Source organism: Chiloscyllium plagiosum, chromosome 4 (assembly GCF_004010195.1).
Source record: "Chiloscyllium plagiosum isolate BGI_BamShark_2017 chromosome 4, ASM401019v2, whole genome shotgun sequence".
NCBI classification, from domain to species: Eukaryota; Metazoa; Chordata; class Chondrichthyes; order Orectolobiformes; family Hemiscylliidae; genus Chiloscyllium; species Chiloscyllium plagiosum.
Window position 1 is genome coordinate 68654380 of NC_057713.1, and position 13838 is coordinate 68668217.

The window sequence follows — 13838 nt, forward strand, 5'->3', positions numbered from 1 at the left end:
AGGGGAAATGAGGAAACTGGTGAAGTCCACATTGATGCCCTGGGGTTGAAGTGTTCCGAGACAGAAGACGAGGTGTTCTTCCTCCAGGCGTCGGGTGGTGAGGGAGCGGCAGTGGAGGAGGCCCAGAACCAATGTAATTTATTATATCCGTTGCCCCCAATGTGGTCTCCTCTACATTGGGGAGACTGGACGCCTCCTCGTAGAGTGCTTCAGGGAACATCTCTGGGACACCTGCGCCAATCAACCCAACCACCCTGTGGCCCAATGTTTCAACTCCCCATCCCACTCTGCTGAGGACATGCAGGTGGCCTCCTTCACCGCCGCTCCCTCACCACCCCACGTCTGGAGAATGAATGCCTCATCTTCCGCCTCGGAACACTTCAACTCCAGGGCATCAATGTGGACTTCACCAGTTTCCTCACTTCCCCTCCCCCCAACTTACCTCTGTTCCAACCTTCCAGCTCAGCATTGTCCTAATGACCTGCCTATCCGCTCCACCCTCCCCTCTGACCTATCATCTCCATCCCCATCCCCATTTACCTATTGTACTCATTGCTACTTTCTCCCCAGTCCCACACCACCCCCACCCCGCCATTTATCTCTCCACCCTGGAGGCTCCCTGCCTCTATTCCTGATGAAGGACTTTTGCCCAAAACGCGATTTTCCTGCTCCTCGGATGCTGCCTGACCTGCTGTGTTTTTGCAGCACCACTCTGATCTAAACACTATTTATTAAGAATTCCAGATAGAACCAAAATCTCTCATGGTGTTTTGATAGGAAAGGAAAGCAACGCTAAAGGAGAATGTGTGACTTGTTACGACACAGTGTGAAGAACTAAGTTCAGATGATTCTGCATTGGATTTTCTATTTAAATTGTCCAATGAAAAGGTTATCAAAAATTGGGATATATTCCTGAGTTATCTTGCAGAGGAAAATTGAAATGACCTGAAAGAGTTATGAAAATCACATGGGGACATATGTGAGAAATATCTGAAAAGTATTAATCTGATTATGCATGATGCAGATATACAGAATGCTGTTCCAATTAAGCAACACCCATATAGACTTAACTCTTAAAGTTGGCACAGGTTCAAAAAGAGGTTGATCGCATGTTCAAAGATCATATAATTGTAGTGAGTTGCAGTGAATGGAGCTCATCCATAATAATGGTGCCAAAACCACATGGTATCCAAGAATTATGTGTGGATTATCGCAAAGTCAATGCAATTACAAAATCTGATTCATATCCTGTTCCACGTTTGGAAGGCTATTTTGAGAAGGTGTTTGAACCAAATCGTATGTTCCTTATGAGTTGAACTTACTCGATGATACTGGCAGGTAGTTTTATCCAAAAGAGGGAAGGAAATTTTGTGACACCAAGTGGACTACACAAGTTATAACTCCTGCTTTTTGGTATGCAAAATGTGCCAGTCACATTTCCAATAAAATCATTTTGGGATTTCCTAATTGGGTGGTGTACATCAACAATCTAGTGATTTTTACTCCCACATGGAAGGAATAGTTGGAGAATCTATAGGAATTGTTTGACTGACTTTGGGACATGGGCTGAGTAATAAGGTAGACAAGCAGGAAACTGGGAGAACACAGTAAGCCAGTCAGCATGAGGAGGTGGAGAAGTCAATGCTTCTGGTGTAACCTTTCTTCAAGTCCTGAAGAGTATGGGGAATTTCCTATACAGTCTCCAAAGAGAGAAATACTACAATTCAACATTTAAAAAGAACAAGGAGGGGAGAGAAAGAGGAGAGGGTATAGCATTGCTAATCAGACATTAAGATTGATATGTCCCCAAAGCCAGACAGATTTATTTTAGGTTGCTCTGGGAAGTGAGAAAGGAGGTTGCTAAGCTGGCGAAGATCTTTGCTTCCTCACTCTGCACGGGAGTCATACCGGAGGATTAGAGGGAGGCGAATGTTGTCCCTCTTTTCAAAAAGGGGAATAGGGAAATCCCTGGCAATGACAGACCAGTCAGTCTTACGTCTGTGGTCAGCAAGGTTTTGGAAAGAACTGAGGGATGGGTTTATGACTATTTGCAAAAGCATAGTGTGATTAAAGGCAGTCAGCATGCCTTTGTGAGTGGCACGTCATGCCTCACAAATCTTATTGAGTTCTTTGAGGAGGTGACGAAACACAAAATGACAATGTTGATGAAGTGAATGGACAAGAGTGTGACAAGTGAATTTCAAAATAGTTGAATGTAAAGTCCACTTTGAACTTAAAGAAATGTAGAGGAGGATCCTTTCTAAATGATAATCTAGAAACCGTAGTAGTCCAAAGGGACTTGGGGTCACAGGTGATTAATGTGCCGTGAATAGGTACAGAAAATATTCAGAAAATAATCACTGGCATATTGGGCTGTTAGATTAGATTACCTACAGTGTGGAAACAGGCCCATCGGCCCAACAAATCCACACCGACCCTCCGAAGAGAAACCCACCCAGACCGATTTTCCCTCTGACTAAAGCACCTATGGGCAATTTAGCATGGGCAATTTAGCATGGCCAATTCACCTGACCTGCACATCTTTGGACTGTGGGAGGAAACCTTACACACACACAGGGAGAATGTGCAAACTCCACACGAACAGTCACCCAAGACTGGAATCTAACCTGGGACCCTGGTGTCCTGAGGCAGCAATGCTAACCACTGAGACACTGTGCCGCTCTAGAGGACTAGAATATGAGAGGGTGGAACCTGTCCATTAGTTATACAAAACTTTAGTTAAATGTCATCTTTAATTTTGAGCACAGTTCTGGGCAGCACACTTTAAAGATATATTAGTCTTCAAGATGGTGCAACTTAAGTTTAACAGATACCTAAATTTCAAGGGTAAATGATTAAGAATGATTGCATAAACTGGGATTGTGTTCCGTGCAGTTCAGACAATGGAGGTGATTTGATCAATGTTTTCAAGGTATTAATAGGAATGGATTATTCATTGCTTATCAGTTTTTTTTATTCATGTGATGTGTATGTGTTCTTGACTAAACAGCGTTCATTGCTCATTCCAAATTGCATGTTAGGCTGTTAACATTGCTGTGGGTCTGATTTAATTATATGGAATGAAAGGTTTTATGGAATTTTAACAAATCCAGTTGTTAAGGTTAGTGTAGAAAATAAAACTAGGAGTAGGGTTTCAAGGCTAGGGTTAGATATTAATCTGGGTAAATCTAGAATAATTTTGAATCCACAAGACTACTGATACTACTGTTCTGGAGAATTGTGCTAGATCATCCCCAAAAGATGATGTTTCAAGATGAACCAGCAGTTATGAAGCTCAATCGATCAGTTCAAGTTGGTGTGCATTCAGATTACACCAATGCTAGAATAACTCAGGTTATTTTCTCTGGAGTGGCAGAGGCTGAGAGGAGACTCTAAAGAAGTCTCTAAGATTATGAGATGCATAGATGGAGTTGACAGTCAAACTTTTTCCCAGAGTTGTAATGTCTAAAACTAGAGAGCATGCATTACACTGAGAGGGTGTAGATTTTATTAACACAGTGGTAGGAGTGTGGCATGCCAAGGGTGGTGGTGGAACTTTTTAAGGGACTTTTAGATAAGCGCATTGAATATGCAAGGAAAGGAGGGATATGGACTTAAGGGATTAATTTAATTTGGTGTCTTGTTCGGCACAATATCATGGGCGGAAGGGCCGGTTCCTATGCTGTTTTGTTCTATGTTCTATGTTACGTGCATCCAAGATGATAGGCTGTTGAGGAAGGGTTTTATTTCCTATTTTATATTTCTGATTTAGAGTATATAAGGTAATATATTTAGAGCTAAGTAATCTACTTACAGCTTCATAAATTAGAATATAAGTGAACAGTGGAATAATTCTAATATGTACAAGACAATGCTCATTTATGTAATACCGATGAAGGTGAAGAGTTGGTGTATGTGTTGCTATTTAATGTGCTTGTCTTTTGTCAGGTGAAAAAAGAGGTTGGAGATGTCAGCATCTTGATAAACAATGCAGGTATTGTTACTGGAAAAAAATTTATGGAATCACCAGATGCCTTGCTGGAGAAAACTATGGAAGTGAACAGCCTTGCACATTTTTGGGTAAGCATTTCAGTACTGTTAACTTATTAATGGACGATTTGAATTAGAACTCAGCAAGCTGGTAAACCCTAATACCACAGGTAGCTCTCCTATAATAGTTGCGGACCCGTGTGGTGCAGTGTTTAGAAAATTGCACAATAAAAGTAATGAGATCTGTGGGAAAAACTGGGTTATGGCAAACCACTATCAGTAAAAGTCTAGATTAAAATAGTAGTTAGCCTAACATAAATGATAGCACAGTCTAAGTAAATCTTTAAATCATATATTTGAATGAAATAAAACAGTAAATTTAACAGTTTAACACCAAAATCACTGACTGCAGCACTGTACCTTTCACCAGAAGCTCGTCACCAGAAAGCGTGCAAGCCGACTGACCAGTGTTCCAATGCGGAAGTCCAGTCTTCCTCAAGATTCTCCCTGGGTTTGAAATAAAGTTCTTTCTAAGTGTACATTACAATTCCCATTTTCGCAATAAGTTTTAAGGCTTGCAGAGCTGACTACATTCCTGTTTTAGCTGGACATACTGCATTTTGCAGACAGAGGATCTTGAGGCTAGGTTTTGTTGTTCAGGTAGTGCCAGGCATGGAATCACGTAACAGCGAATGGGTGTTTGCTTCACAAAAAAAAGGCTGCAATTCGCATATCATGTTACAGCTAAATCACATTTAATAAATGTGTGTTATAGGAGAACTACCGATAGTGGATTTCAATAAAGTGAGATTAAAAAATACATCCTTGGCATTTCATTTCATTGTTTGGCCAGATTAGTAAAGAAAGGAGTGGAGCAAGGACATAGCAGACATTACTGAAAATGGAATAGATCCCCAAGCTTTCAACAGTGATTTTCACATCTGTCCCCTCAGTTAAGGCTCTGGTTATGTTGTATGCAAGCGTATGTTGCCAGTTGTTTGCAGATACAAAGCAGTTTCCACTGCCATCACACTCCTAAGCATTTTTAATATTTGGCTTGATACCACACTGGAACAAAAAGATCTTTGTTTGGATCTAAGTCATCTCTACTGTTTCTGATATCTTTGTTGAAACTCCCAGAAACTTCTCTTAATTTTCTTTACATATTCAGCTCTCTAACCTCCTTTGAAAATCCTTGAATTTGTTTGAGCTGTTTCTGACATTAAAATCTTTCATGTTATTAGGAAATCCCTCTTCACATGATGTAACCAAAGTGAAATGTTTTAAAACCAAAGGAAAATGCTGGAGAAACTCAGCGGGTCTAGCAGCATCTGTGGAGAGAGAATCATTTTGAGTCTAGTATGACTCTTTAGAACGGTTTCTGTCTCCCCAAATCCTGCCAGAGTTCTCGATTTCTAGCATCCGCTGTGCTTCAACTATTGTTATTAGAAATTTGTTTAGCAATAATGATTTCAAATATGTCAATTAAACAAAAATGGTTTAATATGTATTCTTGATAATGCCATTGTTTCTTTCTGAACACTCACTTACAAATTGGCCTTTCTCCCAATGTAATAATTTCCAAAGAAAGTTGCAGCACAGACAATATTTTCTGAAGATCTTGTATCATTTTTGTCAGACCATGAGCCATGGCACCCTTCTCTCTCTCTTTTGACCCTGGTACTATTGATAAACCCGTTCTGGTACTAGCATAGTAAGAGGCAATAACAGATACCCGATTGAACATGTATGTCTCCTTCAAAAGGAAGGGTGCATTCTTGCACACGTTAGTTTGTCTTAGTGGGGCACAGTAAAAGCCATATTTCTTGTTGCGGTCCTTTGTAATTTCATTTGCCATCAGTACCCTTTAGAGTGCCCTTCCCTTTCATTTTCAGTAGACAACCCCAAGTGACCAAAATGAGTGTAATTAGACCTCCGTTCAAAGCAAAATCTATCAATTAAAACAGTTTGTCTGCTGAAAAACAATAAAACAGCAGATGTAAGTCAGTAGTTTCTGTTTCAAAAAGTCATATCTTCCCTCAGCGGTGATGAGCACCTCTGTACTCAAGATAACTGACAATGATCTCCTTTCAGATCACTTTTGTATACTAACCAGTATGTTGCATTACTGGGTCTTAGCCCCCCCCAAAGTCACCTTCAAGACCACACACAAGAAGAAACAATATGAAGGCTCGTGTCATATGTTAACATCTGTTTTTTCGAAGACACAGATTCAGTAGCCACTGCACTGCATATTGTAATATCCACTTCATAATGTTCATGTCTGCAGCTTGTCGATGTCAGTCGATGCTGTTTTCATTAGAGAAAAGAAGGTTTAGGGGTGACTTGATTGAGGTGTACAAGATGATTAGGGGGTTAGATAGGGTTGACAGTGTGAACCTTTTCCCGCGTATGGAGGGGGGTATTAGAAGGGGGCATAGCTTTAAATTAAGGGGAGGTAGATATAGGACTGAAGTTAGGGGTAGGTTCATCACTCAGCGAGTCGTAAGTTCATGGAATGCCCTGCCAGCAGCAGTGGTGGACTCTCCCTCTTTATGGGCATTTAAGCGGGCATTGGATAGCTATATGGAGGATAGTGGGTTAGTATAGGTTAGGTGGGCTTGGATCGGCGCAACATCGAGGGCCAAAGGGCCTGTACTGCGCTGTATTCTTCTATGTTCTATGTTCTAAACCCCATAGCCCTTTGAATCTACAAAATCAGTGCCATTGCAGAACCAAGGAAATCCACAGTACACAGGCTTCTTTATAGTTATATAAATATCTAGCAAATTATACTTCAATTATCAGTAAAAAGTAACCAGTGATTGTTCACGATGCTTAGCTGTGATTTCTCTCATTTTCAACCTTTGTTATAAATGGCCAATGATTTTTTTTTAGATTTTTCGCTAGAATTGAATTACATATAGAATAATAAAGCAAAACGTGACTTGGTAAATGTAGATGTCACCAAATATGTATCCAATCTACTTGAATGTTTGGCAGGACCTTTCAAATGGTTTTCTCTCTCTATTCTCTCTTCTTTCTTTCTCTCTTTTGCTCTCTCTGTCTGCAGATCCATAAGGTATTTCCAGCATATTCTGTTTTTTGAATGTGAAATTTCCTCTACCTTCAGTATATTACTTCTGTATTACTGTATTACTTGTTTTATAGATTTTGTTTTGAACTTAAAGAACATGCGGAAAACTGTTAAGTCTTTTGTAAAGGTTCTGCTCGATGTTCATTCCATACTTTAATTTAAAAATTATGAAAGCATTGCTTCGGAAGAGAAAGCATTTTACAGTATTAAAGTATAATTATTACTGAGATTACATTTTGCAAATGTGAATAATTTGGATTATTTTAGTGTCAAATAACTTTTAATGTATTCCTTTTGTTTAAATATATTTTCTTTAAATTTTCTTTAAATCCTAAAATAAATCAACAAAAAGCCCTGTTTAATTTTGCCTCCTCCTTTCTCATTTTGTTGGAGGTTTATGACTTTTCATTTTGTCCTTTGCACTGAATAACTGAATAGGAACTCAGCAGTTTAAGTATATCTGCAAATCCGCATTGGTTCCTGTTTCTAATCCTAAATAAGATGGGATGTGTCATATTTAAGCAAATGCTTTAGCAGAATTAGAACAACTTAGCAATTTCAACACCAAATATTGAAAACAATCCAGAAAGTTATTTTTAATTCAGCTAGTTTTTAAACTACATTTTTATTGAAAAGTAGATTTTTTAATATTACAACAAATACAAAACAATCAAAACAATACAAAGAAAGAACACCAAAAAAAATTTTAAAACCCAAACTGCCCTCGTGTACAAATGTATAAATATATAAAAAGTGTAAAAAAAAAACCCAACTAACTACTTAACTAAATAAATAATAACTAACAACAAACTAATAAATAATATTAGCTCAGCAAAACAAAACACTAACTTCTGAATGTTGAGAACATCAATTTTCTCACACGTTCGCAGGTCCCCCTCTCTGGATATTGGACTCGTAAAACACAATCGTTACAGTTATATAAAAGCCCTTATTGTTGTGGCAGACAAATCTGTGTCCAGGTATTCCAAAAAGGGCCACCATGTCTTATAGAAACTCTCGGTTTTGTGGTGTACCATACTTGTAAAACAAATCCATGGGGAATGTGCTCCATAGCAATCTTACGCCAACCCGACAGGTCCGGGGGATTTTTGGGCATCCAACCTCACAAGATATTTTTTCTTGCTCAGAAAGTGAGGATGTTGAAAAGCTTTTCTTATGCGCATCTACAGACAATACACTGGGTAAAAACAATGACTGCAGATGCGGAAACCAGATCCTGGATTAGTGGTGCTGGAAAAGCACAGCAGTTCAGGCAGCATTCGAGGAGCAGTGAAATCGACGTTTTGTCAAAGGCCCTTCATCAGGAATAGTCGATTTTACTGCTCCTCGGATGCTGCCTGAACTGCTGTGCTTTTCCAGCACCACTAATCCAGACAATACACCGGGCAGGCCAAGAAGAAGAGAGAGAGTCCTTCTCCACCTTTACACCCAACATCCCCTTCCTTTGCACCTGCCACAGCACTACAGTATGTTTGAAGCCTACCACAGGACCAGAGACAATGGGTAAACATGCCCGTACTAACTTTACACTTGGGGCAAGTTGAAGATACCCCTTGTTTAAACTTTGACAAATGATCCGTAGCCAAGTGGACCCTGTGGAGAATCTTCAACTGTAAAGCATGAGTCCTATTGCAAATTTATATCTTTCTTGCGTTTTCCCAAATACCTTCCCACGCCTAGCTCGCTCTCCCACACCCTGCAAAGTCAATGGAGCTCATCTGAGGGGCTGCCCCCCCCCCCCCCCAAACTGATGATATAAACTGCTGACAGAAAGTGTACGCTTAGCACTGAGCGCCCTCCTCTCTGTCAGATCTTGTAGGGATCTGTGAAAACTATAGTCTCTTTTTGAATAAAATCCCTAACTTGAAAAAAAACTAAAGAGGTCCCTGCTAGATAGCTCATATTTCCGCACTAACTGATCAAAAGACATCATTGTGTCCCCCTCAGATAAATCACCCATGCACGACAGCCCTAGCCGCCCAATGTTTGAATCCTGAATCCAGCTTGAAAACCTGGCATACCTACTATAGGTGTAAGGAAAGGTGTTTTGCCAATATTGTTCCCTCTACCAAACTTCCCTCCATGCTTTAACAGTATTGATAACTATTGGGCTATGGCAATATTCCTTAACTGTACTCATTTTGTCCAAAAACAGAAAACTAGTAAGGGGACACTTTACCCGAGATGTTTCGATATCTAGCCATATTGGAATAGGGTCCCCACAAGCCCATCACTCACGTAAGATAAAAGCGAGCCTGGTTGGTAGTTTTTAATGTCTGGGGGATCAACGTCCCCACGTCTGTGAGGCAATTGCAGTGCAACTAATGTAATAAGAGCCCACTTAAGATGCTAAATAAAAGAAATGAACCAGCCGTTCAGTCTCCTGAACATTTGCTTATCGAAAACTGGGGAAACATCCATATAGGGTACAACAAACAGGGGAAAATGTTCATCTTAATAAGAGGTATCTGACCTAACCATGAAACCAGAAGCGCCTCCCATCTTTGAAGGTCTTGTTTGATTTTGTTGAATAATTGAATAAAAGTAGCTTTAAGCAACTGATCAAGAACTGGAGGGATCACTATGCCCAAATATATATCCCCCCCCGTGACCACTTAAGACCTAGCACCTTTGTATGCACCCATAGGCATAGCCTTGGTTTTGCAAAATTAAACTTGTACCCCGAAAAGGTGCCAAATGAGTTGATGCATTGTATCGGGTGAGGCAGAGAAACTGCTGTATTTGACAAAAAAAGGACATCGTCCACATACAATGAAATCTTATGTAATTTGTCCCCATCTCTGGAGCTGATACATTGGAATCCCCACGAATGGCCTCCACCAACAGTTCAATCACCAATGTAAAAAGCAATGGCGAAAGGGGACAGCCCTGTCAACTGCTCGTTAAAATACTAAATACTAAAAATACTAAAATTGCTTGATCGTACCCCATTGGTGATGACTGCAACGAGAGGGTCACTGCAGAGAACTTTTACCCATGTTATAAAGGTTTCGCCCAAGCCAAACCACTCTAGAGTATAACAAAGTTACAGCCACTCCACTCAGTCAAATGCCTTCTCTACATCTAGAGAAATCATCAATCCCTGTATTGACTGTTGTTAAACAGCCTTCTAACGTTATTGGAGGATCTGTGACCCTTTATGAAGCCTGTCTGGTCCTCTTTAACAATAGAAGGTAACTTAGCCTCCAGCCTTAACGCAAGAGTCTTAGGATTTTAAAATCAACATTTAAGAGTAAAATAGGCCTGTAAGAAGCACAGTTCTTCGGGACCTTCCCTTTCCTAAGAATAAGTGAAATATTGGGCACTCTTACAGATGGTGAGCGATGTATGTGTCATTGAACATTTTGCGCATCAGGCCTAACAAAATGCATATGAATTCCTTATAGAATTTGCTGGGAAGTCCATCGGGACTGGGCGCCTTTCACTCTGAAGCTGTTTCACAGCCTCTTGCACCTCTTATAGGCCCACTATAGCGTCCTTAATGTTAACTAACAGGTACACTGGAGCATGATCGGAGATGGTAATATTAATATTACCAATCATACAGAATGCCACCAATTCCAGGGTTGCCATTGGAGTCAGAAAAGAAAATCAATCCTGGTGTGACATCTGTGTGGCATTAGAAAAAAACATAAAATCCCTGCCTGTAGGGTGGAGCTGCCTCTACACGTCCACCAACCCTAACTCCACACACACATCCATTAATTGTTTAGTTTGCACAGAGGGCATCGCAGGGCCTTTGGGCAACCTGTCTTCGTGGGATCCATAAGACAATTAAAATCTATCCGTATAATGATATGCTGGGACTCAAAATTGATCTCTTGCTTTCTCCGATGTGTCAAAGAGATGGACAAATCCAGTCTGATACCTCAGAGTAGTGGATCCCAAGCTCCCTCAGTCTTTTCTTGATGCCATCACCGGATTTTCTTTTCCGGATCACTGCTGCTGAGAAGTCCTGGAAGAACATGATCTTAGAGCCCTTGTAGACTAGGTTCTTTGGATCCTTCCCCTGGATTCTGGAAGCTTCCATGATTCTATCCTTCACTTTATAGTGACGAAACTGCACCAAGCTAGGACGAGGATGTTGGTCCAGACCTGACCTCCGCACCATGACCCGGTGAGCCCTCTCAATTTCAAACTTCTCATTCCAGTCTCCAAGTTAAGGAATTTCAGCAACCAGTCCTCAATAAATTCCACCAGTGGTTCAGCTCCTTTACCCTCCGGCAGACCAACAATCCAAATATTTTTTCTTCTGCCACTGTTCTCAAGATCATCAACCTGGTCAAGCAAATTACAGACCTGCATCTAGATCCTATTCTTGGACAAGTCGGTATCAGCTTGTACCACTACGACCCTGTGTTCTATCTCATCCGTCCTTTTCTCCAGGTCTCCCAGCTGCTGTTCATGCTTCTGCAACATGATAGAGATCAGAGCCAGCTTCTCCTCTATCTGCTTGCCCAACCTCTCGCGAGATTTCGCGAACTCCTTTACCAGGACCTGGTAGGAAATAGAGTCCGAGGATCCTGCAGGCTGGACCGCGGACCCGGCCTCGGATGTATCTCCTCCCTTCTTCGGCATTCCCGGATGGCGAAAACCAAGGTAAGTTGCTCTCTGACAGTTTCCTGGGACTCCACAGCCTTTCTGGAGTCCCAGGATATCACACTGGTCTGGGTAGAGCGAGTTAAAACTTTGTCCCACTTACACTGTGGTGATCTTCCTAGATCACCGCCATGTTGGATTCCAAATCAGCTAGTTTTTAACAAGTCATTTTAATTTGCCTACGCATTTCCTAACTGTGAATAACAATTTTGGAATTGACATTCCAGGTGTGGAATTGTAATTTACATTGTCAAAAATAATTTGTCTAAAATAGAATATAGCCTCTTGAAGGGATTTTTTTTTTCATGAGGACCTGAACCTCACCAACAGGATCAGCATTCGTTCCTGTCTTATTTACCCTTGAACTGAGTAGACCATTTCAGAAGGCACTTAAATATCAACCACATTGCTGAGGGTCTGAATCACATCTTGTCCAGACTGGGTAAGGATTGCAGATTTTCTTTCCTGAAGTACATTCCAATGGATTTCTATCCAATCGATAAGAGTTTCATGGTCACCATTAATTTTGATTTTAGATTTGTATTTATTTGGATTTAAATTCCATCAGCTGTGATGGGATTTGAATCCATGACACCAGGATACTAGAATGGGCCTCAGTATTACTATTCAGTATCACTCCCAGCTCCAACCCCACACCAGGTCCGAACTGCCAGCCCCGCCGAGTTTTCACCATCCCTCCAGAACTACCCCTCTCTGAGGATGAAAGATCAGTCCTCAGCAGAGGCCTCACCTTCATTCCCCTACGCTCTCGGATTAACGAGTTCAACACGCAGCGAGACATCGAACAATTCTCCCCAACCTCACTATCAAACCGGCAGACAAGGGAGGCGCGGTGGTAGTTTGGCGCACCGACCTTTGCACCGCTGAGGCTAAACGCCAGCTCGCGGACACCTACTGCCCCCTTGACCATGACCCCACCAGCACCACCAAACCATCATCTCCCAGACCATCCATAACCTCATCACCTCAGGGGATCTCCCATCCAACGCCTCCAATCTCATAGTCCCACAACCGCCGGTTCTACCTCCTGCCCAAAATCCACAAACCTGACTGCCCTGGCCGACCCATTGTCTCAGCCTGCTCCTGCCCCACTGAACTCATCTCTGCATACCTCGACACGGTACTGTCCACCTTAGTCCAAGAACTCCCCACCTATGTTCGGGACACCACCCACGCCCTCCACCTCCTTCATGATTTTTGTTTCCCCAGTCCCCAACGCCTTATCTTTACAGTGGACACAGTCCCTATACACCTCCATCCCTCATCACGAAGGCCTCAAAGCTTTCCGCTTCTTCCTTTCCCGTCGTACCAACCAGTACCCTTCCACTGACACCCTCCTTCGACTGACTGAACTGGTCCTCACCCTGAACAACTTCTCTTTCCAAACCAAAGCAGTAGCCATGGGCGCCAGCTATGCCTGCCTCTTCGTAGGATATGTGGAACAGTCCATCTTCCGCAGCTACACTGGCACCACCACCCACCTTTTCCTCCGCTACATCGATGACCGTATCAGCGTTGCCTCGTGCTCCCATGAGGAGGTTGAACAGTTCATCCACTTTACCAACACCTTCCACCCGACCTCAAATTTACCTGGACCGTCTCAGACTCCTTCCTCCCCTTCCAAGACCCCTCCATTTCTATCTCGGGTGAGCAAATCAACACGGACATTTACTATAAACCGACCGACTCCCTCAGCTACCTAGACTACACCTCCTCCCACCATGCCCCCTGTAAAAACGCTATCCCATACTCCCAATTCCTTCATCTCCACTGCATCTGCTCCCGGGAGGACCAGTTCCAATACCGAGCAACCCAGATGGCCTCTTTCTTCAAAGACCGCAATTCCCCCCCAGATGTGATTGACGATGGTCTCCACTGCATCTCCTCCACTTCCCGCTCCTCCACGCTTGAGCCCCGCCCCTCCAACCGCCACCAGGACAGAACCCCACTGGTACTCACCTACCACCCCACCAACCTCCATATACATCGTATCATCCGTCGTCATTTCCGCCACCTCCAAACAGACCCCACCACCAGGGATATATTTCCCTCCCCAAGGCCCCAAGGGATCCTTCAAGACCACTCCCTC

At 42.2% G+C, this 13838-nt stretch overlaps 1 protein-coding gene across 1 annotated transcript in view; it reads left to right on the forward strand.

Moving 5' to 3' along the window:
* The first annotated feature begins 1166 nt into the window (after positions 1-1166).
* The window catches only part of sdr16c5b (short chain dehydrogenase/reductase family 16C, member 5b), a 55733-nt gene continuing 43061 nt past the window's right edge, over positions 1167-13838 (forward strand). The window contains exons 1-2 of the mRNA XM_043689339.1: positions 1167-1296; positions 3899-4080. Coding sequence (XP_043545274.1) covers positions 1167-1296; positions 3899-4080 — 312 coding nt within the window. The remainder of the gene's footprint in view (positions 1297-3898; positions 4081-13838) is intronic.